Raw genomic sequence first — 23,950 nt, 5'->3', positions numbered from 1 at the left:
CCCCTACCCAATGAGTGACCGATAGTCTTCTGACACCGCATTTTCAGCACAACTCAGACTGGCTGGAACCACATCCAACTAGGTACTAATGGAAAAGCCTAAAAAGTAGAGTAGTAAAGAGTAGAGCCATGCCAAACCGTGCTGAGTAGGGACTAGTGCAAAAGAGTCATAAAGCAGTTTCCTGCCTGTTTAGGTAGTTTCCAATTGACTCAAATTAATAGGTCATTAGCAGGCCTCTGCAGAGCTAAGTGATGTGCTGAAGTGGTAATTCAGTTATTTGAATCAGGTGTGTTGGAACCAGGAGACGGGAAATTTGCAAGGGATGTGCTGATGTCTGAAGGGCACTGTCCAAACGATGGTGATAATTCTTTTATGAAAAGTCTAATGAAAATAAAGACAGTTCTCAAAGAGATTTAATACATATTTAATACATTTGCTTCCCACATTGATCAGTTGTATAGACATGAATATTGATAAGTCTCCTTATATAGAATAAATTAAAAACAACTGTGCATGCTGATTACTTTCCTCTGTGAGTCGTCATGCTCTTCTCTTCATTAAAGAGAAGAGCACCACCTTCGGTATCACCTTTTAAACGGCCTTTCCACCTTGGTTAAAGGGTCGTCTGCATTCAGTGTTTTGGCCAGTACTAGATTCATGCAAAAAGATTTTTAAAACAACACAACTTAGGACACAAAGATCACGCAGGCATGAACTGTCTTAAAAGGCAGTTCATGCCTTTTAAGACAGTGCCTATTAACATATTTTAGAACCAGAGTTCCAAAAAGTCTGAAAAGTATCAGAATCCCCTTCTAATTGTTTTTTTTAAGTAAATGAGTAATTTTAAAATGCACTTCTGACACAATAACACTATTTTTAGTCTTGCCCTCAAAAGCAAATAGGCATTTATGCAAATGAACAATGACTTAACATCTGTTACTGCATTGTCTTAAAGCCAATCTGGCTGCAACAGACTGTCTTCCGTACAAAGACCATCTTGACGTAACATGTTGAATTCATGCCACAGCTGGAACACATAGCTTGAGACGGGAGTTAACAGTGATCATTGGTTTTGTGAGTATAAGGTAAGAAAATTCTTTCTTTCACAGCTGTTTAGTTTTTTTGTCCTCATTCAGTACCAAATGGTTGTTGATGTCCACAGAAGATGTTAAATCAATAACAGTTCTCTTTAAAGGTTACTGCTGAATGTTTTTCCTAAATTATTAGCTCTAGATACCACTTCTTATTTTCTCTGTGTCTGAGCCAAATTAACATGAGTTTGTGACAGTGGTTGCACTCTGATTGTATGTCAGTATTTTAACTTTTCTTTCATCCTTTACCCATTTAGTATTACCTTGAATTTAGGTCAAATTGTGAGAAAATTAACTCCTTATGGACCTATAGAACTTCAGTGACTTGACAGGGCATCCGAGCGTAGTTTTGACAGTTACATCGCAGTAGTGCAGTTTTATCTTCACAAGTAAACGATTATATATAAAAGATCTCTTTGCAGCTCACAAATTGTATTCCATCCTGGTTATCCAGTGTTTGAGAGAGAAGGGAGTACAGATGCCCATGTGCATAAGAGTAAGAAAACACGCCAAAAACTTGCAAATTACAGCATCTACCTGAATGCTGCAAGAATTGTAACATTTTTAATTGTAGTTTATGTCACAGGGTAAATAATTGGTGCGGTGTGTCCCAAGCAAACTGAGTTCACCTCAGAGAGCTAATGCTCTCAAGCCACATTTCTCCTCACTTGCTCCTTCACACTGGATAAACAAGTATATGAATCTTCTACTACTTCCAATACTATCTTCTATCACTTTTTTCTCTAGTTTTTCTGTTTTGTACCGAGTCCAGAGTTCGATATCCCAAATGTGATGTCATCACTCTTCTGGTTTTTATTTGGCTGGGTTATTGGTGCCCTATGGTTGCTCTCTTTCCTTAACTCTTTCTAACACATTTATCAAGTATTGGACATGGAAATTATTATAATTAAGGGGAACTGCTAGCCAAGACAGTTAAATAAAAAAGTTGTGAAAAATAATGAAATCTGTAATTTAAGTGACAACAATATGAAACTTGAAAGGTCAATTTGTTTCATTTCTGCAATCATGTTGTCCAGGGGAATAATCAGCAATTCTTACTTTTTTATTTTTATGCTGAGGTAGTTATCTCTGAGCAATTGCTAAATGTTGACCAAATCAAATAAAACTGAGAACTGGTGAAACTTCAACTTCTATGAAGGAACAGTGGTATCTGAACATAAACAGGTAATCAGATGTTGCTGAATTGGTACATAATCTGTGCTACTAGGATTATATAAACTTAAACTGAACTGTTTCCCAAACCGAACTCTGTGGTACCTAATAAAACAGGCCCGTGGAATCTGACGTGATCGGATTTATACAAACATTCAAATTCCTGTAAAAAATAAAGCTGATCTAAGCCATCTATCTATTTGTCAATGTTGAAGATGCTAAATATTATAGAAGTCCGTATATTCAAACAAACCCCAAATCATCCAAATGATTTAATAAACTTAAAGGCAACACACACTGTGACTGTCTAGAACAAATTGTGATGACTGATGAACATATCCACCCCGTTACAAGGTCAGCACATAGGCATTTCTTTTAAAGACATTTCTTTTAAACTCGTTAAGAGTCTGAAACACAGTTTGTAAGCAAATGAAACTGATGAGTCAGTCTCAGGTTGAGTGTGTTCAATTTCTGGGGGTTTTAATGACATCAAATCTTCACATATTCCCATCTATAAATGGGTTTCAATTCACTTTGTCAAGGTAAGGCAATGACATGTACAGATAACTGAAGAACTCATTTGAAACACATTTTACCACACACAATATTTGCCAATCAACACTAAAACGTCTCACTTTGTAAATAGAATTGTGGTTTAAACACCATCCTATAATGAATCTCACTAAAATTGTTTTCTCACCCACAGATCAGTTGAGTGACAAACAGCATAAAGTGCTTTGATAAATCTGCCAGACAGAAGCGAAGTGGTAGAATAGTTCAATTGACCTGGCATTATTGTTAGGCTAATCTGCAACAAATAGTAACCCAGTTGAGGAAAATGGTTAATGTTGTGGTTTTGTTGTCCATGATGCTCTGCAGTCATAAAAAGTAAACTTTGTGTAATATGGTTCTGCATGTTTTTTATTTGACCGGTATGCAAGGCAAAATTATGGTAAAGTTGTTGTCAGCTGTTTTGTTGTTTTTTAAATCAACCAACAAAATTCACCAAAATTTATTTTAAGTTCACAAAGTTTGTTAATAACTAAGAAATAAAGCTATGAAAGTCTTTATGTGTCAAGGCTACTCCCCAATCTGTTGAAAGTCATTGCATTTTACACCTTTATTCGTGCTGTGTTGTTTCTCTTTCTTCTGTCTCTCCTGTGTTTCCTCTGTGGGGCCCTGCATGCTGTTAATAGTGACGCTGGATCGTATCAAGCTCATTTCTGCTAAGCAGCTGTGTGACCTACAATAGCTGGCAATTTGGTAAGTTATTTTACATCCTTTATTCAGAATATATCCAGCTCAGCTTTTAATACACAAAATGCCATTCATTAGCATACATATATTTTCTTTTTATGATATTTAACTGACATTATTTGCTTAATGTTATACTTTTTTAAACTTGCAGCCCTAATAAAAGCTAATATGTCAATAAATTCCTCTTTGTTGAGTTTTGATCCAGCAGGTTTGCATATACTTTTCTTTAAACAGTTGTGATGTGCTTTATTTAACACCTGACAATTTGGAAGTTAATAAATGTTACAATAAGTGGTCGGAAGCAGTAGCGTGAAATATAAGGCAATGACACAAACATTGACATGTGTGTTGATTAAAAGAATAAAAAAAAAACTAACTAAAATGCATATCTTGAAAAATGACAAAAGAATATTCTTTAGTTCTAAAAATGTTTCAGAGGTCCTCTTAACTTCTCTGTAAATATAGATAGCTGTATATATTATGCAAACAATTGCAGCAGTAAAGGCCAAGTAAAGAATAAAAAAATTTTTATATGAGCAAAAACTTTAATTAATTTATAATTTAAATATTTAAAGCGTGCTTTATGAATCCAAGCAATACTGTTGTGTTCCTGTTCTGTGTCATAAAAAGAAAAGTTGATTTTCCTCACAAGCAAAAACATTATCATGCTTCAGTCAAAATCAATGTGAAATTAACTGAGTTGGTGCATGACAGACAAACAGCACCCCCATGTGGCTGGATCAAACCTAACTCAATGAACAAACCAAACTAAAGTAATATGGAAGCAAATCGTTACCATATTTCAAATAAAAAAGCATTTTCAGAAATGCTTTTTCATTTTAAGAATGTGGCTGCATTGTTTGACTCATAAATGAAATTAGTAATCAATAATCCTATTTGCATTTTAATTTTCTTCTTCAAGACTGCTCATTCTTCCACTAAATTAAAATGAAAAAGAAAAAGACATTTGAGATTTATTTTTCAAAATGTACCCCAGAAAATAGATACCAAATTTCAATTTGAAATGTAAAATTTGAAAATGAAAAAGCATTTCCAGAAATGTTTTTTCATTTTAAGAATATGGCTGCATTATTTGACCCATAAATAAAATTAGTAATCAATCATCCTATTTGCATTTTCTTCTTCACGACTGCACATTTTATGCCATAATCAAAAAGAAAACAAAGCAGACATTGCGTTTTCGCCCAGAACTCGAAAACGAAAAAGCATTCCGAGCTGCGTACGCAGAAGAGTGACGTCAGCAGCCGCTCTTCCTCAGCTCCCTGCTGACCGAGCTACTCATCTTGTTCGGTAGGGGGCGCTGTGCACGTCTGCATTGCATTACATTGCAAACCTGCCGAGAAATTGGTTGAATTGCAGCAGGGCCGAGCTCAATTTGTGGCAGTGGCAGGCAGAACTGGTAGTTCCGGTGGCAGCCTTATGGCCTGGGACATCCAGCGTGTTTTTAAGCAATTATTTATACTTTTCTGTGAGTGACGATTCAGAATAGCTGCTCGTGCTCTATAATAAACCGGCTGTTTGTGCAATAAATCTTCATCATCCTTTCAACACGTCACACATACACATAGTGCTATTTATTTTCCATGTCAAGTAAATACAATCACCTTATGTTATGGGTCTAAAGCTGTTTATTAAATAATAATCAATAATGAAATCATTATTTAAAGGTAACAGGCTATAACAACAATGACATCCCGTTTGCCGATAATTAGCATCAGCTTCCACAAAAACAGCGGCAACCGCATTGGTAAGCTTTTACGGCCGGTCTGGCACCTTCTGGCATCCTCGCGGAATCCCCTGCCACCCTGCAGCAGGCTGTGGCGGTTCCGGTGGCAGGTGTGCCGGAACGGCCACAGCCTGCCACCGGAACTGCCAGTTCTGCCTGCCACTTCCACAAATTAAGCTCGGCCCTGCTGCAATTGAATCAATTTCTTGGCACGTTTGCAATGTAATGCAATGCAGACGTGCACAGCACCCCCTACCGAACAAGCTGGGTAGCTCGGTCAGCAGGGAGCTGAGGAAGAGCGGCTGCTGACATCACTCTGCTGCGCCCGCCGCTCTGAATGCTTTTTCGTTTTCGAGTTCTGGGCAGTACTTTGCGGGCACACCACGAAAACGAAAAAGCAATGTCTGCTTTGTTTTCTTTTTGATTATGGCATAAAATGTGCAGTCGTGAAGAAGAAAATGCAAATGCAAATAGGATGATTGATTACTAATTGTATTTATGGGTCAAATAATGCAGCCACATTTCTGGAAATGCTTTTTCATATGAAATATGGTAACAATTTGCTTCCATAAAGTAAAGCTTTCCTTCTTTCACAGGTGAATGATGGGAGCTGCTAAGAGTGTATCAGATGAACAACCCTTGTGGAACGATCTATTTAAAGAATATAATGAAATCTATAATTCTGATGAAAACTTCAGTTATGAAGAAGGTGATGTTTGTGACCTGATCGATGGCACAAAGTTTGAAGCGGTGTTTATACCAACTCTGTACTCCGTGGCGTTTGTTGTTGGTATCCTGGGGAATGGCTTGCTGCTGGGAGTCCTGTTTCAGAGCAGGAAGAGGTGGAGTGTGACAGACACCTTCATCCTTCATCTGGCTGTATCAGATGTTCTGCTGTTGGTAACGCTGCCCCTTTGGGCCACTCAGTATGCTAGTAGCCGTGGATGGGAATTTGGTACCGGGCTTTGCAAGATTACTGGTGCTATTTTTACGGTAAGAATTTTACAATAGGAGTGACACCTTGCTTAAAATCCTAAATATTCTTTGTATCTGATAGTTTTTTTATTTCATTTCAGATTAACTTCTACTGTGGGATTTTTCTTTTGGCCTGCATCAGTTTCGATCGCTATCTGTCCATTGTCCATGCAACCCAGATGTACAACCGAAGGAATCCCTGGGTTGTTCATGCAAGCTGCTTGCTGGTGTGGTTGTTCTCTGTGCTCCTCTCCATCCCTGACTGGATCTTTTTAGAAGGCGTGGACAATGAGAGACAAAGTAGAGCAATGTGTATTCGCAATTATCATAAATTTAACTTGAATGTCATGGCCCATAAAATTGCAGCACGAGCGCTATACCACGTATTAGGGTTTGTGTTTCCTTCACTCGTCCTGATCTTTTGCTACTCCTGCATCCTGTTGCAGCTGCAGTGTGGCACCAAAGGCCTCCAAAAACAAAGAGCTTTCAAAGTCATAATAGCTGTGGTGGCAGTTTTCTTTCTCTGCTGGACACCATATAATGTGGTACTTTTTGCAGACACAATTCATCTCAACAACAACACAGGAACATGTGAAACAAATATATCTCTGAGCAAAGCTCTGACTGTGACTTCCTCTTTGGGATACCTTCACTGCAGCCTCAATCCCATCCTCTACGCCTTTGTGGGTGTGAAGTTTCGGCGTCAGCTGCTGAACATCCTGAAGTCTCTGGGCTGCAAACTGAAGTCAACTGTGAAATTAGAATCCAGGAGGAGCTCTGTTTGGTCTGATTCTGGAGAAACGTCCAAGTCCATTGCAATTTGAAAGACATTGAAATAAATATAAAAACAAGCTTACTACCATGTTAAAACTGACGTGGAGACGAAGTCTTCTAAACATTGTTGTAATTTACTGTATTTAGTTTTCTCTATGATTTCTCAATATTAATACTATGCAACCAGCTGAAAAAGATAGTGATATAAATTTAGCAGGTTATTACATCCTATTTGGCACCATATATCTGCTAGCAACAAAGTACCAACTAAGTTTTTGCCTTTTCCAATAACCAGAGAGCTATGTATGATTGGATAACTTGGGATTGCAATTGATGAGTGACAGGAAAAGTGGTGTATTTTTATATATAAGAACAGTTTGTATATAATTTCTTATTTTGCTACATTTGAATGCATTATTTTTACATTGAATGTTTAATACCAGAATGAAAATATATTTTTTATCGCTAAAATGTTTGTTTTTTGATAATGCAATTTACCATGAAAACAACTGAAAAGTAATGTTAAGTTTTTTACAAAAATAAAAACTAAAATAAAAGATTGTCTGGAGTCTGTGTTCATAAAAAATTTAACACTACTGTAATTGCAACATTTACACAAAAGCATCCAAACCATGAAAAGGTGCTTTGGCTTGGGGCCAAGCCAAGCCAAACAGGATAGAAACAATTAGACTGGTACCTTCTCAAAGTCTGTCTGATCAAACATTTAACAACAGCAAACACAATTTCCACTAGCTCTGTTCTAAATAAGCTAACACTGCTAATAAACCAAATACATGATAACATAAATAGCCTCAACAACAACATAGAAATGCTGTTTTTATAACAGGGATGTCAAGATTGAATACATGTTTTCTTTTTACACTTTATTTTATTTCTAAAAAACCTATCAGTGCCCATGTCCCTAAAGAAAGATTATGATGCCTGAAAGCAGGATGCTCAGGGCCCACCCAGCTGGGACCTAACCTCAATGCCTCTTCCTGCAAGTCATGACATTTTTCCAGTTGAGTCTGGCTGACTCTCGGGAGCAAAGCCATGACTGTCAGGCACCTGCCAACAGGCTCTACGCCAGCCTGGATTCAAGGAATGTGTCGTGGTCTCCTCAATCGAGGTATGGCGATTTCTATGGTTGTTTTTCATCAAGATCCACAAATCAGTCTTAGTCTGAAAACTCCCCTGAAGCCAAAGTCCACAAATAACATAGCTCTCAAATATCCTAGAGGAACTTAATCAACTTAATCATTCATCAATAGGTTTGCAATATCTTACATGTACAAAAGAGAACATGAGGTGGAAAACTGCTGACAATTTGTCTCAAGTAGAAAAGACAATTAAGCATCAATAATTTTGGATGAAATTGATATAACTGATTAAATAGAATCAAATTAACAGAAGATCTGTTGAATATTTGGATGAAACAGTACAAACAGTGGGGCTGATCTTCAAAAGGTTTGCGTGTAGAAAACCACGCGCAAACCTGTTTGCATCTGCAAAGCAGATCTACTAACAAAGTAAGTAACTCACAAAAAATCAGCAGAACAGTGGGCGCAACTTTTAGCAAGATAATGACCCAACCGCACAAATCTATGGGGGGGGGGGATATGCCAATGTAATCCCTTACCACCCACAATGCAATTTATCAAACCTGAGACATTGATCTATTTTACATTTATTGTCTATTTGATGGCGCAGTAGAGCAAATTAAGCCTGTTGATGCTTCGGCTCATGAGTCGACCAATTGGATGGAAAGCCTCAGTGCTTCAGGATGCATCATCTCGCCATCACTAACTGGCCCACTACATTCATTTGTATCCTGTGCATCTCCTTGGGGCTAAGCCCCCTTTGTTCTTAAAACCTAGTGACGGCCTTAAAACAAACTATTTTTATGTTGCTAATCTTACATTCAGGCTTACATATTGTGACTCTTTAAGATAAACTGAACTCTTCAAACATTGCTCTAAAAACAAAACAAAACAAAAAAAAAACAGTCCCTGGAAAGAATTAAAAGTGCAAGGAAGGCAAACCTCTAATAAATAAATTAACAGACATATTTGTAAATTTTATTGTTAATATTGATTGGCCAATTTGTTGCGCGTCAGGTCGAGCAACCCAACAAGCTGTGTGCGCTGCTGTGGTGCTATCAGCCTAGATTAGTTGCCTTGTGTGCGCAATGATGGCGGAGGGTGTGCACTACTCTGGACGCAGCTCTGTCCTCCAGCGCAATAGCCTGTCATCCAGTATTTTGATTAAAGGTGAAACAGAATGTAGTCTTTGCCTCACTGGGTCTGTTCAGACCACAAACATAGAGCACCTGGTGTAGCAGAGGAAATAAATAATATCTTTTTAAATGTACATAAATGTACGTAGTGTCGTTTCGGCCTAAGGGCCAAGTGGTAGTGTGGAGTACCCGGCCTTCTTGGCGTCCCTGTCGGGGTTGCTGGATAGTGCCCCTCCCGGGGACTCCATTATTCTGCTGGGGGACTTCAACACCCACATGGGAAACGACAGTGACACCTGGAGAGGTGTGATCGGGAGGAATGGCCGTTCCTAATCCGAGTGGTGTTTTGTTATTGGACTTCTGTGCTACTCACAGATTGCTCATAATGAACACCATGTTGAAACATAAGGGTGTCCGCTTGGCACCATGTTCAAACAAAAGGGTGTCCACTTGGCACCAGGACACCCTAGGCAGGAGGTCAATGATCGACTTTGTTGTCGTATCATCAGACTTTCGGCCGCATGTTTTGGACACTCGGGTGAAGAGAGGGGCTGAGCTGTCCACTGATCACCACCTGGTGGTGAGTTGGATCCGCTGGAAGAGGAGATAGCTGGACAGACTTGGCAGGCCCAAGTGCATAGTGAGGGCCTGCTGGGAACGTCTGGCGGAGCTCTCAGCCAGGGACGTGCTGTGGCCCGGGCTGTGGCAGAAGCAAAAACTCAGGCCTGGGAGGAGTTCGGTGAGGCCATGGAGAAGGACTACCAGTTGGCCTCGAAGCGATTCTGGCAAACCATTCGGCGCCTCAGGAGGGGGAAGCAGTGCTTCACCAACACTGTTTACAGTGGGGGTGGGAAGCTGCTGACCTCGACAGGGGACATTATCGGGCGGTGGAAAGAGTACTTCGAGGATCTCCTCAATCCTGCCATCATGCATTCCCTGGAGGAAACAGAGGCCGGGGACTCGGGGTTAGACTCTTTCATCACCCGGGCTGAAGTCAACGAGGTGGTTAAAAAGCTTCGCGGTGGCACGGCTTCGTGGGTGGATGAAATCCGCCTTAAGTACCTCAAGTCTCTGGATGTTGTGGGGCTGTCATGATTGACACGCCTCTTCAACATTGCGTGGCAGTCGGGGACAGTGGTCCCCCTTCATAAGAAGGGTGACCGGAGGGTGTGTTCCAACTACGGGGGGATCACACTCCTCAGCCTCCCTGGTAAGGCCTACGCCAGGGTATTAGAGAGGAGAGTCCGGACGATAGTCAAACCTTGGCTTCAGGATGAGCAGTGTGGTTCTCGTCCTGGCCGTGGAACACTGGACCAGCTCTATACACTGTACAGGGTACTCGAGGGTTCATGGGAGTTTGCCCAACCGGTCCACATGTGTTTTGTGGGCCTGTAGAAGGCATTCGACTGTGTCCCTCGTGGTGCCCTGTGGGGGATTCTCCAGGAGTATGGAATCGGGGGCCCGTTATTAGGGGCAATCCGGTCTCTGTACAAGCGGAGCAGGAGTTTGGTCCGCATTGCCGGCACTAAGTCGGACCTGTTCCCGGTGCATGTTGGACTCCGATAGGGCTGCCCTTTGTCACTGGTCCTGTTCATAACTTTTATGGACAAGATTTCTAGGTGCAGCCAAGGGCCGGAGGGGGTCTGGTTCGGGGACCAGAGGATTTCGTCTCTTCTTTTTGCAGATGACATGGTCCTGCTGGCCCCCTCTAGCCAAGACCTACAGCATGCGCTGGGGCAGTTCGCAGCCAAGCGTGAAGTGGCTGGGATAAAGATCAGCTCATCCAAGTCCCAGGCCATGGTTCTCGACCGGAAAAGGGTGGCTTGTCCTCTTCAGGTTGGAGGGGAGTTTCTGCCTCAAGTGGAGGAGTGTAAGTAACTTGGGGTCTTGTTCACGAGTGAGGGAAGAATGGAGCGGGAGATTGACAGACGGATTGGTGCGGCTGCCGCAGTAATGGGGGCGCTGTACCGGTCCGTTGTGGTGAAGAGAGAGCTGAGCCAAAAAGCGAAGCTCTCGATTTATTGGTTGGTCTACCTTTCTCACCCTCACCTATGGCCATGAACTTTGGGTCATGACCGAAAGAACAAGATCCCGGATACAAGCGGCTGAAACGAGCTTCCTCCGTAGGGTGGCCGGGCACTCCCTTAGAGATAGGGTGAGGAGCTCGGCCATCCGGGAGGGGCTCGGAGTGGAGCCGTTGCTCCTCCACATCAAGAGAAGCCAGTTGAGGTGGCTCGGGCATCAAATTTATTTTAAGTTCACAAAGTTTTTTAATAACTAAGAAATAAAGCTATGAAAGTCTTTATGTGTCAAGGCTACTCCCCAATCTGTTGAAAGTCATTGCATTTTACACCTTTATTCGTGCTGTGTTGTTTCTCATTCTTCTGTCTCTCCTGTGTTTCCTCTGTGGGGCCCTGTATGCTGTTTATAGTGACGCTGGATCGTATCAAGCTCATTTCTGCTAAGCAGCTGTGTGACCTACAATAGCTGGCAATTTGGTAAGTTATTTTACATCCTTTATTCAGAATATATCCAGCTCAGCTTTTAATACACAAAAAGCCATTCATTAGCATACATATATTTTCTTTTTATGATATTTAACTGACATTATTTGCTTAATGTAATACTTTTTTAAACTTGCAGCCTTAATAAAAGCTATTATGTCAATAAATTCCTCTTTGTTGAGTTTTGATCCAGCAGGTTTGCATATACCTTTCTTTAAACGGTTGTGATGTGCTTTATTTAACACCTGACAATTTGGAAGTTAATAAATGTTACAGTAAGTGGTCGGAAGCAGTAGCGTGAAATATAAGGCAATGACACAAACATTGACATGTGTGTTGATTAAAAGAATAAAAAAAAAACTAACTAAAATGCATATCTTGAAAAATGACAAAAAAATATTCTTTAGTTCTAAAAGTGTTTCAGAGGTCCTCTTAACTTCTCTGTAAATATAGATTGCTGTATATATTATGCAAACAATTGCAGCATTAAAGGCCAAGAAAAGAATTAAAAAAAATGTATATGAGCAAAAACTTTAATTTATAATTTAAATATTTAAAGCGTGCTTTATGAATCCAAGCAAAACTGTTGTGTTCCTTTTTTGTGTCATAAAAAGAAAAGTTGCTTTTCCTCACAAGCAAAAACATTATCATGCTTCAGTCAAAATCAATGTGAAATTAACTGAGCTGGTGCATGACAGACAAACAGCACTCCCATGTGACTGGATCAAACCTAACTCAATGAACAAACCAAACTAAAGTAAAGCTTTCCTTCTTTCACAGGTGAATGATGGGAGCTGCTAAGAGTGTATCAGATGAACAACCCTGGTGGAACGATCTATTTAAAGAATATAATGAAATCTATGATTCTGATGAAAACATCAGTTATGAAGAAGGTGATGTTTGTGACCTGATCGATGGCACAAAGTTTGAAGCGGTGTTTATACCAACTCTGTACTCCGTGGTGTTTGTTGTTGGTATCCTGGGGAATGGCTTGCTGCTGGGAGTCCTGTTTCAGAGCAGGAAGAGGTGGAGTGTGATAGACACCTTCATCCTTCATCTGGCTGTATCAGATGTTCTGCTGTTGGTGACGCTGCCCCTTTGGGCCACTCAGTATGCTAGTAGCCGTGGATGGGAATTTGGTACCGGGCTTTGCAAGATTACTGGTGCTATTTTTACGGTAAGAATTTTACAATAGGAGTGACACCTTGCTTAAAATCCTAAATATTCTTTGTATCTGATAGTTTTTTGATTTCATTTCAGATTAACTTCTATTGTAAAATTATAATTAGATTTTTCAAAAGCACTAAATTAATAAAAAAAATTTGATTGTTGTAATAGTAAATAAAATTTAAAACCATGAAGAACCACACTCCATACCAGTCGGTGGCGGTAATGCACATCTTCAAGTTATTTGCCAACTGCCAAAAAACAACACAGAAGAAGAAGAAGAAGAAGAACTTCTATTGTGGGATTTTTCTTTTGGCCTGCATCAGTTTCGATCGCTATCTGTCCATTGTCCATGCAACCCAGATGTACAACCGAAGGAATCCCTGGGTTGTTCATGCAAGCTGCTTGCTGGTGTGGTTCTTCTCTGTGCTCCTCTCCATCCCTGACTGGATCTTTTTAGAAGGCGTGGACAATGAGAGACAAAGTAGTGCAATGTGTATTCGCAATTATCATAAATTTAACTTGGATGTCAGGGCCCATAAAAATGCAGCACGAGCGCTATACCACGTATTAGGGTTTGTGTTTCCTTCACCGCAGTAATGGGGGCGCTGTACCGGTCCGTTGTGGTGAAGAGAGAGCTGAGCCAAAAAGCGAAGCTCTCGATTTATTGGTTGGTCTACCTTTCTCACCCTCACCTATGGCCATGAACTTTGGGTCATGACCGAAAGAACAAGATCCCGGATACAAGCGGCTGAAACGAGCTTCCTCCGTAGGGTGGCCGGGCACTCCCTTAGAGATAGGGTGAGGAGCTCGGCCATCCGGGAGGGGCTCGGAGTGGAGCCGTTGCTCCTCCACATCAAGAGGAGCCAGTTGAGGTGGCTCGGGCATCTATACCGGATGCCTCCTGGACGCCTTCCTCGGGAGGTGTTCCAGGCACGTCCCACCGGGAGGAGGCCCAGGACACACTGGAGGGACTATGTCTCTCGGCTGGCCTGGGCACCTCCCAGAGGAGCTGGAGGAGGTGTCTAGGGAGAGGGACGTCTGGGTTTCTCTCCTGAGTCTGCTGCCCCCGTGACCCGGTCCCGGATAAAGTGGAAGACGTCGAGTACGAGTACATATATACACAGTTGACTTTACAATAGAATATAATGAGAGAAGAATTTTTAAATATATGTTATTGATATTGCATTAGGGCAATTGATGCTTGTAAATGCCAAAAACCATCTTGAGTTCAGCAAACTTAGTTTGACTTGCTATATCTGTCACACTAATTTTCCCAAAAGGATGCAGTGAATTGGTGGTCAGCAAAACTTCATACTGTACTGGGCATCTAGGTTTTTGTGACATCACTAGTTTAATTATTCCTACCCAATGTCATCACTGGTCTCCTCTATGACAGATGCCATCACCGACCCCATGTCTGTCTTCTTCACCCCTTGAGTGTGCTCTTCTCCATTAAGTCAAACAAGCATTATATAATAGCTTTACATAAATTACATGTCTTACTAATGTACTTTTTCTATATAGATAATATTCAAATATTGATTACTTGGCAAAGGTGCTAGAACGGCTGTTCTACCTAATATTAGACCAACCTGTTGCCTTCTCCTGTCTGTCCTGATTCTTTCTCTCTCGTCTCTTCTTCTCTCCATCCTCAGATAAATGAAATGAATTTTGTATTAACGAGGTTTTTAAAATACAGGTCCTTCTCAAAATATTAGCATATTGTGATGAAGTTCATTATTTTCCATAATGTCATGATGAAAATTTAACATTCATATATTTTAAATTCATTGCACACTAACTGAAATATTTCAGGTCTTTTATTGTCTTAATACGGATGATTTTGGCATACAGCTCATGAAAACCCAAAATTCCTATCTCACAAAATTAGCATATTTCATCCGACCAATAAAAGAAAAGTGTTTTTAATAATAAAAACGTCAACCTTCAAATATTCATGTACAGTTATGCACTCAATACTTGGTCGGGAATCCTTTGGCAGAAATGACTGCTTCAATGCGGCGTGGCATGGAGGCAATCAGCCTGTGGCACTGCTGAGGTCTTATGGAGGCCCAGGATGCTTCGATAGCGGCCTTTAGCTCATCCAGAGTGTTGGGTCTTGAGTCTCTCAACGTTCTCTTCACAATATCCCACAGATTCTCTATGGGGTTCAGGTCAGGAGAGTTGGCAGGCCAATTGAGCACAGTGATACCTTGGTCAGTAAACCATTTACCAGTGGTTTTGGCACTGTGAGCAGGTGCCAGGTCATGCTGAAAAATGAAATCTCCATCTCCATAAAGCTTTTCAGCAGATGGAAGCATGAAGTGCTCCAAAATCTCCTGATAGCTAGCTGCATTGACCCTGCCCTTGATAAAACACAGTGGACCAACACCAGCAGCTGACACGGCACCCCAGACCATCACTGACTGTGGGTACTTGACACTGGACTTCTGGCATTTTGGCATTTCCTTCTCCCCAGTCTTCCTGTAGACTCTGGCACCTTGATTTCCGAATGACATGCAGAATTTGCTTTCATCCGAAAAAAGTACTTTGGACCACTGAGCAACAGTCCAGTGCTGCTTCTCTGTAGCCCAGGTCAGGCGCTTCTGCCGCTGTTCCTGGTTCAAAAGTGCCTTGACCTGGGGAATGCGGCACCTGTAGCCCATTTCCTGCACACGCCTGTGCACGGTGGCTCTGGATGTTTCTACTCCAGACTCAGTCCACTGCTTCCGCAGGTCCCCCAAGGTCTGGAATTGGCCCTTCTCCACAATCTTCCTCAGGGTCCAGTCACCTCTTCTCGTTGTGCAGCGTTTTCTGCCACACTTTTTCCTTCCCACAGACTTCCCACTGAGGTGCCTTGATACAGCACTCTGGGAACAGCCTATTTGTTCAGAAATTTCTTTCTGTGTCTTACCCTCTTGCTTGAGGGTGTCAATAGTGGCCTTCTGGACAGCAGTCAGGTTGGCAGTCTTACCCATGATTGGGGTTTTGAGTGATGAACCAAGCTGGGAGTTTTAAAGGCCTCAGGAATCTTTTGCAGATGTTTAGAGTTGACTCGTTGATTCAGATGATTAGGTTCATAGCTCGTTTAGAGACCCTTTTAATGATATGCTAATTTTGTGAGATAGGAATTTTGGGTTTTCATGAGCTGTATGCCAAAATCATCCGTATTAAGACAATAAAAGACCTGAAATATTTCAGTTAGTGTGCAATGAATCTAAAATATATGAATGTTAAATTTTCATCATGACATTATGGAAAATAATGAACTTTATCACAATATGCTAATATTTTGAGAAGGACCTGTACACCAATAAAACCACATATAAAAATCCACAGAAATTTGGTTTTAACGATATCCTTGTTGGATATCGGTTACTGGTTGGTCGCTGATCAGACTTATCAGATACATCACAACAGCACTGTAGTTTTATATCCGAGTGAAAACATTTAAACTCAAGTGCATCACTCCCAAGTTCCATAATATATCTTTTTTATGATTCACTGTCAAGCTTAGCAAATGATTACTGTCAAAATACCCACAAACAACTTTGTTTTATTGTCAGGATCTGTTATATTTTAAATACTAATCAGTACACAGTTTCAAGACAAGAGTAACCTGTCATTTTACTAGTAGTAGCTTTTTTTAATACACTGACATAACTTACATACCGTCTTTCAACCGATTTGAAAAGATTTTTCATTATCTCTAAGATGTCTTTATCCTAACCCTACGTCCACCCCCCAACCTGTACGGCTACCGGGTTCGCCCATGCCAAAAACAGCCACCGCCTGTGTAGTGGAAAAATTGTCTTATGCTTTAGGTATGAGGAGGGTTTTAGTTTTAACCAACAGTTATAATAGGTGCATGCACATGAGTTAATTAAAATGTTCTCATAACCTTGCTGAATCTGTTCTGAGATTTGTACAGGAAGGTGTTGGGACCCACAGCCATGGAAACAACATTAAAACTATGTCCGGTACAAACTTTTCTGGACTTCCCATGATGCCACAGGCTGTATAAAAGCACCCCCCTTTCCACTAGACCGATCTCTTGCACCTAGGACTCCGCTGCGAGGCTGACCGGAGAGACAAGCACTCTAATGTCTCTTTGCTGGCAAAAAGACAAACTCTTCAAACTGGTTCCAAGGGTGTCATACAATCATCGATCATATACACTCAGATAAGTACAAACGAATCACTCTGTGTATCCAATAGATTCATTCATGAAAGGGAATTAAGGTACACGCCTGGCTTGACTTTCTCTCTGAGGCCTGCAGAAGCAAACGGTGTTCCAGAGAAGTCCCCAGTAGAGAAGCTGTCTCTACAAGCCGAGTGAAGTGGTTTTCCCTGCCTGAGAGAAGGACAACAGGAGCCGCATCACCGTGGTTACGGTAACGTTCTGTTTGGCCGGCCGACAGAACAACCGCCACTCTCCACAGCTAAGGAGGTTAGCTGTAGCTAACTGTTTAAAGACTGTGGACGTTTCTTCAAACTTTGCCACCCTGGACATCGTTCCTCACCACAGTTCATGAGGTTAAGTGTTTGGGCAGAATAATATAGAAGTGATTTAGATTAAAATGATCTAAACATTTTCCATTTTATTTTTAAAGGTGTGTGTTTGATTCTGGGGCCAAGCTATCAGCTTCTTTGTTAGCTTCAACTGGTAACAGGTAAGGACACGTGCTTGTTTCATATCTAGCTTTGTAAAGTATAAAGGAGCACTGAAGATTGCCTTCAGTGCGCATTCACTGAACTGTGTTTTGAGCCTTTCAAACGATGTGAGCCTTTGACATAAACACTCTGAAGACTAGTCTTGGGATAAATCGATTTATTGAAGCAGTATCTCACTCTATTGATAATAGATTTCCATAACACCTGCATGCCTGAAGGGCCACAGCTGTGTTCGCTTTTCCTCCTGCTTTGCTAGGGGGCAGTAGCAGCCAGCTGTAGCACATGCAATTTCCTCATTTATGGATGTGGTCTGCACCTCTTTTGCACTTGTTATCCACTGCATGTGCAAAACACGCCCACTTATTGCACAAGCAGTTTAGCGCCCCTAATTGGGATCTTTGAAGATCAGGCCCTATGAATCTTTCCATCTCTCTTGTTGGAGCCTCTTTTCTCCCTCTCTTTTATTAATGTCTAAGCATTCATTTTGAGAGGTTTAATTTTGTGCTCAAATCAGCTTTGATGAGGTAAAATAAGCAACAGAAAATATACACATAATTAGAAGTAAAACTTTATGTTTTTGAATGGCTACCTTTCTTGTTCTCATTTCTGGTTACAGCAGAACAATGGCACTGTGCTTTTGTGGTTTGGTCAGCAATCCGAGCAAACCGAGTAATTATTTCTTCTTTTACATCTGGCCTTGATCCAGAAATGAAAGAGGGGGGTTCCCTCTTAGAACTCCCCGGGCTTCTGGTTCCTCCTTAAATTCTGTTGTAAGCAACCCAGAATCATTTCAGTGCGGTGTGCTGTGTGCTGTGTTTTTATTTGGTCTACAAGACCCAACAACAACTGTTTGGTAAGATATTTTACGCCAAGTGCTTCTTTTAAATGCTTACGAGGGATTTTTTTATATTGAAAACTGAAATTCATTTATAACATTCTGTCATTATTGCTTAAAAAATCAAGACGTCTTTTTTCTTATTTAGGTACTGTATTTGCATAGCTCTGATAGTACTGTAAATATAATCTTTATCAACATATTACTAAAAAAACCCTACATAGATTTTTTATGGTAGTTTTACAGTGGTACCATATAGCAAGAAGGTTTCAGGTTCAAACCTTTCCTGTTCTGGTCTTTCTGAGTGAAGTTTTCTTGTTGTCCTTGTGTCTTTGTAATTGCTCTGTGGCTACTCTGGATTCTTCTTGTAGTTCAAATACATGCATGTTAAGTGAAGTAGTAGTACTATGCTGACTGCATGCTTCTGTTGTTTGTCTGTGGCCACTATCTAACCTTTTTATTTTAGGTTTTATTGTAAGAGATGTTAAAATCTAGCATGTTCTGTTGTTTATGTGGCACTAAATCATGATTAAAAAAAAATCTGCAGCAATAAAATAATAGGGCCAATTTGCTTGATGGAATCTCACTACATTTTTTTCTCACCCACAGATCAGTTGGGCGATAAACAGCATAAAGTGCTTTGATAAATCTGCCAGACAGAAGCGAAGTGGTAGAATAGTTCAAGTGACCTGGCATTATTGTTAGGCTAATCTGCAACAAATAGTAACCCAGTTGAGGAAAATGGTTAACGTTGTGGTTTTGTTGTCCATGATGCTCTGCAGTCATGAAAAGTTAACTTTGTGTAATATGGTTCTGCATGTTTTTTATTTGACCGGTATGCAAGGCAAAATTATGGTAAAGTTGTTGTCAGCTGTTTTGTTGTTTTTTAAATCAACCAACAAAATTCACCAAAATTTATTTTAAGTTCACAAAGTTTGTTAATAACTAAGAAATAAAGCTATGAAAGTCTTTATGTGTCAAGGCTACTCCCCAATCTGTTGAAAGTCATTGCATTTTACACCTTTATTTGTGCTGTGTTGTTTCTCTTTCTTCTGTCTCTCCTGTGTTTCCTCTGTGGGGCCCTGCATGCTGTTAATAGTGACGCTGGGTCGTATCAAGCTCATTTCTGCTAAGCAGCTGTGTGACCTACAATAGCTGGCAATTTGGTAAGTTATTTTACATCCTTTATTCAGAATATATCCAGCTCAGCTTTTAATACACAAAAAGCCATTCATTAGCATACATATATTTTCTTTTTATGATATTTCACTGACATTATTTGCTTAATGTTATACTTTTTTAAACTTGCAGCCTTAATAAAAGCTATTATGTCAATAAATTCCTCTTTGTTGAGTTTTGATCCAGCAGGTTTGCATATACCTTTCTTTAAACAGTTGTGATGTGCTTTATTTAACACCTGACAATTTGGAAGTTAATAAATGTTACAGTAAGTGGTCGGAAGCAGTAGCGTGAAATATAAGGCAATGACACAAACATTGACATGTGTGTTGATTAAAAGAAAAAAAAAAACTAACTAAAATGCATATCTTGAAAAATGACAAAAAAATATTATTTAGTTCTAAAAGTGTTTCAGAGGTTCTCTTAACTTCTCTGTAAATATAGATTGCTGTATATATTATGCAAACAATTGCATCATTAAAGGCCAATAAAAGAATAAAAAAAAATGTATATGAGCAAAAACTTTAATTTATAATTTAAATATTTAAAGCGTGCTTTATGAATCCAAGCAAAACTGTTGTGTTCCTTTTTTGTGTCATAAAAAGAAAAGTTGCTTTTCCTCACAAGCAAAAACATTATCATGCTTCAGTCAAAATCAATGTGAAATTAACTGAGCTGGTGCATGACAGACAAACAGCACTCCCATGTGACTGGATCAAACCTAACTCAATGAACAAACCAAACTAAAGTAAAGCTTTCTTTCTTTCACAGGTGAATGATGGGAGCTGCTAAGAGTGCATCAGATGAACAACCCTTGTGGAACGACATATTTAAAGAATATAATGAAATCTATGATTCTGATGAAAACATCAGTTATGAAGAAGGTGATGTTTGTGACCTGATCGATGGCACAAAGTTTGAAGCGGTGTTTATACCAACTCTGTACTCCGTGGTGTTTGTTGTTGGTATCCTGGGGAATGGCTTGCTGCTGGGAGTCCTGTTTCAGAGCAGGAAGAGGTGGAGTGTGATAGACACCTTCATCCTTCATCTGGCTGTATCAGATGTTCTGCTGTTGGTGACGCTGCCCCTTTGGGCCACTCAGTATGCTAGTAGCCGTGGATGGGAATTTGGTACCGGGCTTTGCAAGATTACTGGTGCTATTTTTACGGTAAGAATTTTACAATAGGAGTGACACCTTGCTTAAAATCCTAAATATTCTTTGTATCTGATAGTTTTTTGATTTCATTTCAGATTAACTTCTACTGTGGGATTTTTCTTTTGGCCTGCATCAGTTTCGATCGCTATCTGTCCATTGTCCATGCAACCCAGATGTACAACCGAAGGAATCCCTGGGTTGTTCATGCAAGCTGCTTGCTGGTGTGGTTCTTCTCTGTGCTCCTCTCCATCCCTGACTGGATCTTTTTAGAAGGCGTGGACAATGAGAGACAAAGTAGTGCAATGTGTATTCGCAATTATCATAAATTGAACTTGAATGTCATGGCCCATAAAATGGCAGCACGAGCGCTATACCACGTATTAGGGTTTGTGTTTCCTTCACTCGTCCTGATCTTTTGCTACTCCTGCATCCTGTTGCAGCTGCAGTGTGGCACCAAAGGCCTCCAAAAACAAAGAGCTTTCAAAGTCATAATAGCTTTTGTGGCAGTTTTCTTTCTCTGCTGGACACCATATAATGTGGTACTTTTTGCAGACACAGTTCATCTCAACAACAACACAGGAACATGTGAAACAAATATATCTCTGAGCAAAGCTCTGACTGTGACTTCCTCTTTGGGATACCTTCACTGCAGCCTCAATCCCATCCTCTACGCCTTTGTGGGTGTGAAGTTTCGGCGTCAGCTGCTGAACATCCTGAGGTCTCTGGGCTGCAAACTGAAGTCAACTGTGAAATTAGAATCCAGGAGGAGCTCTGTTTGGTCTGATTCTGGAGAAACGTCCAAGTCCATTGCAATTTGAAAGACATTGAAATAAATATAAAAACAAGCTTACTACCATGTTAAAACTGACGTGGAGACGAAGTCTTCTAAACATTGTTGTAATTTACTGTATTTAGTTTTCTCTATGATTTCTTAATATTAATACTATGCAACCAGCTGAAAAAGATAGTGATATAAATTTAGCAGGTTCTTACATCCTATTTGGCACCATACATCTGCTAGCAACAAAGTACCAACTAAGTTTTTGCCTTTTCCAATAACCAGAGAGCTATGTATGATTGGATAACTTGGGATTGCAATTGATGAGTGACAGGAAAAGTGGTGTATTTTTATATATAAGAATAGTTTGTATATAATTTCTTATTTTGCTACATTTAAACACATTATTTTTACGTTGAATGTTTAATACCAGAATGAAAAAATATTTTTTATCGCTAAAATGTTTGTTTTTTGATAATGCAATTTACCATGAAAACAACTGAAAAGTAATGTTAAGTGTTTTACAAAAATAAAAACTAAAATAAAAGATTGTCTGGAGTCTGTGTTCATAAAAAATTTAACACTTTTGTAATTGCAACATTTACACAAAAGCATCCAAACCATGAAAAGGTACTTTGGCTTGGGGCCAAGCCAAGCCAAACAGGATAGAAACAATTAGACTGGTACCTTCTCAAAGTCTGTCTGATCAAACATTTAACAACAGCAAACACAATTTCCACTAGCTCTGTTCTAAATAAGCTAACACTGCTAATAAACCAAATACATGATAACATAAATAGCCTCAACAACAACATAGAAATGCTGTTTTTATAACAGGGATGTCAAGATTGAATACATGTTTTCTTTTTACACTTTATTTTATTTCTAAAAAACCTATCAGTGCCCATGTCCCTAAAGAAAGATTATGATGCCTGAAAGCAGGATGCTCAGGGCCCACCCAGCTGGGACCTAACCTCAATGCCTCTTCCTGCAAGTCATGACATTTTTCCAGTTGAGTCTGGCTGACTCTCGGGAGCAAAGCCATGACTGTCAGGCACCTGCCAACAGGCTCTACGCCAGCCTGGATTCAAGGAATGTGTCGTGGTCTCCTCAATCGAGGTATGGCGATTTCTATGGTTGTTTTTCATCAAGATCCACAAATCAGTCTTAGTCCGAAAACTCCCCTGAAGCCAAAGTCCACAAATAACATAGCTCTCAAATATCCTAGAGGAACTTAATCAACTTAATCATTCATCAATAGGTTTGCAATATCTTACATGTACAAAAGAGAACATGAGGTGGAAAACTGCTGACAATTTGTCTCAAGTAGAAAAGACAATTAAGCATCAATAATTTTGGATGAAATTGATATAACTGATTAAATAGAATCAAATTAACAGAAGATCTGTTGAATATTTGGATGAAACAGTACAAACAGTGGGGCTGATATTCAAAAGGTTTGCGTGTAGAAAACCACGTGCAAACCTGTTTGCATCTGCAAAGCTGATCTACTAACAAAGTAAGTAACTCACAAAAAATCAGCAGAACAATGGGCGCAACTTTTAGCAAGATAATGACCCAAACGCACAAATCTATGTTGACATTTATTGTCTATTTGATGGCGCAGTAGAGCAAATGAAGCCTGTTGATGCTTCGGGTCATGAGTCGACCAATTGGATGGAAAGCCTCAGTGCTTCAGGATGCATCATCTCGCCATCACTAACTGGCCCACTACATTCATTTGTATCCTGTGCATCTCCTTGGGGCTAAGCCCCCTTTGTTCTTAAAACCTAGTGACGGCCTTAAAACAAACTATTTTTATGTTGCTAATCTTACATTCAGGCTTACATATTGTGACTCTTTAAGATAAACTGAACTCTTCAAACATTGCTCTAAAAACAAAACAAAACAAAAAAAACAGTCCCTGGAAAGAATTAAAAGTGCAAGGAAGGCAAACCTCTAATAAATAAATTAACAGACATATTTGTAAATTTTATTGTTAATATTGATTGGCCAATTTGTTGCGCGTCAGGTCGAGCAACCCAACAAGCTGTGTGCGCTGCTGTGGTGCTGTCAGCCTTGATTAGTTGCCTCGTGTGCGCAATGATGGCGGAGGTTGTGCACTACTCTGGACGCAGCTCTGTCCTCCAGCGCAATAGCCTGTCATCCAGTATTTTGATTAAAGGAGAAACAGAATGTAGTCTTTGCCTCACTGGGTCTGTTCAGACCACAAACATAGAGCACCTGGTGTAGCAGAGGAAATAAAGAATATCTTTGTAAATGTACATAAATGTACATACTGTCGTTTCGGCCTAAGGGCCGAGTGGTAGTGTGGAGTACCCGGCCTTCTTGGCGTCCCTGTCGGGGGTGCTGGACAGTGCCCCTCCCGGGGACTCCATTA

General features: G+C 40.2%; 3 protein-coding genes across 4 annotated transcripts; all 3 read left to right on the top strand.

Moving 5' to 3' along the window:
- Positions 1-951: 951 nt before the first annotated feature.
- LOC124866178 (C-X-C chemokine receptor type 3-like) lies at positions 952-7,574 on the top strand. The gene is made up of 4 exons (XM_047361858.1): positions 952-1,085; positions 3,461-3,527; positions 5,865-6,261; positions 6,345-7,574. The coding sequence occupies exons 3-4, from the start codon at positions 5,869-5,871 to the stop codon at positions 7,065-7,067; spliced, it is 1,116 nt and encodes a 371-aa protein (XP_047217814.1). The 5' UTR covers positions 952-1,085; positions 3,461-3,527; positions 5,865-5,868; the 3' UTR covers positions 7,068-7,574.
- Positions 969-22,096, top strand: LOC124866179 (C-X-C chemokine receptor type 3-like). 2 transcript variants are annotated; one of them, XM_047361859.1, is made up of 4 exons: positions 969-1,085; positions 19,536-19,602; positions 20,387-20,783; positions 20,867-22,096. In XM_047361859.1, the coding sequence occupies exons 3-4, from the start codon at positions 20,391-20,393 to the stop codon at positions 21,587-21,589; spliced, it is 1,116 nt and encodes a 371-aa protein (XP_047217815.1). In that variant the 5' UTR covers positions 969-1,085; positions 19,536-19,602; positions 20,387-20,390; the 3' UTR covers positions 21,590-22,096. The 2 variants fall into 2 exon arrangements, with proteins under 2 accessions (XP_047217815.1, XP_047217816.1); XM_047361860.1 differs by lacking the exon at positions 969-1,085 and adding an exon at positions 17,535-17,600.
- LOC124866180 (C-X-C chemokine receptor type 3-like) lies at positions 11,609-17,265 on the top strand. The gene is made up of 3 exons (XM_047361861.1): positions 11,609-11,751; positions 12,538-12,934; positions 16,859-17,265. Exons 2-3 carry the CDS (start codon positions 12,542-12,544, stop codon positions 16,949-16,951), a joined length of 486 nt encoding a protein of 161 aa, XP_047217817.1. The 5' UTR covers positions 11,609-11,751; positions 12,538-12,541; the 3' UTR covers positions 16,952-17,265.
- Positions 22,097-23,950: the final 1,854 nt, after the last annotated feature.

This window comes from Girardinichthys multiradiatus, chromosome 3 (assembly GCF_021462225.1).
Source record: "Girardinichthys multiradiatus isolate DD_20200921_A chromosome 3, DD_fGirMul_XY1, whole genome shotgun sequence".
In the NCBI taxonomy this organism is placed as follows: domain Eukaryota; kingdom Metazoa; phylum Chordata; class Actinopteri; order Cyprinodontiformes; family Goodeidae; genus Girardinichthys; species Girardinichthys multiradiatus.
The sequence above is the reverse complement of the archived record's forward strand: the minus strand, read 5'-3'. Positions and strand labels throughout refer to the sequence as shown.

Coding starts and splice junctions, on each gene's coding strand:
- LOC124866178 (XM_047361858.1), top strand. CDS start 5,869: ATGATGGGAGCTGCTAAGAGTGTATCAGATGAACAACCCTTGTGGAAC. Junction 6,262..6,344: donor TTACTGGTGCTATTTTTACG/GTAAGAATTTTA, acceptor ATTTCATTTCAG/ATTAACTTCTACTGTGGGAT.
- LOC124866180 (XM_047361861.1), top strand. CDS start 12,542: ATGATGGGAGCTGCTAAGAGTGTATCAGATGAACAACCCTGGTGGAAC. Junction 12,935..16,858: donor TTACTGGTGCTATTTTTACG/GTAAGAATTTTA, acceptor AGATTTGTACAG/GAAGGTGTTGGGACCCACAG.
- LOC124866179 (XM_047361859.1), top strand. CDS start 20,391: ATGATGGGAGCTGCTAAGAGTGCATCAGATGAACAACCCTTGTGGAAC. Junction 20,784..20,866: donor TTACTGGTGCTATTTTTACG/GTAAGAATTTTA, acceptor ATTTCATTTCAG/ATTAACTTCTACTGTGGGAT.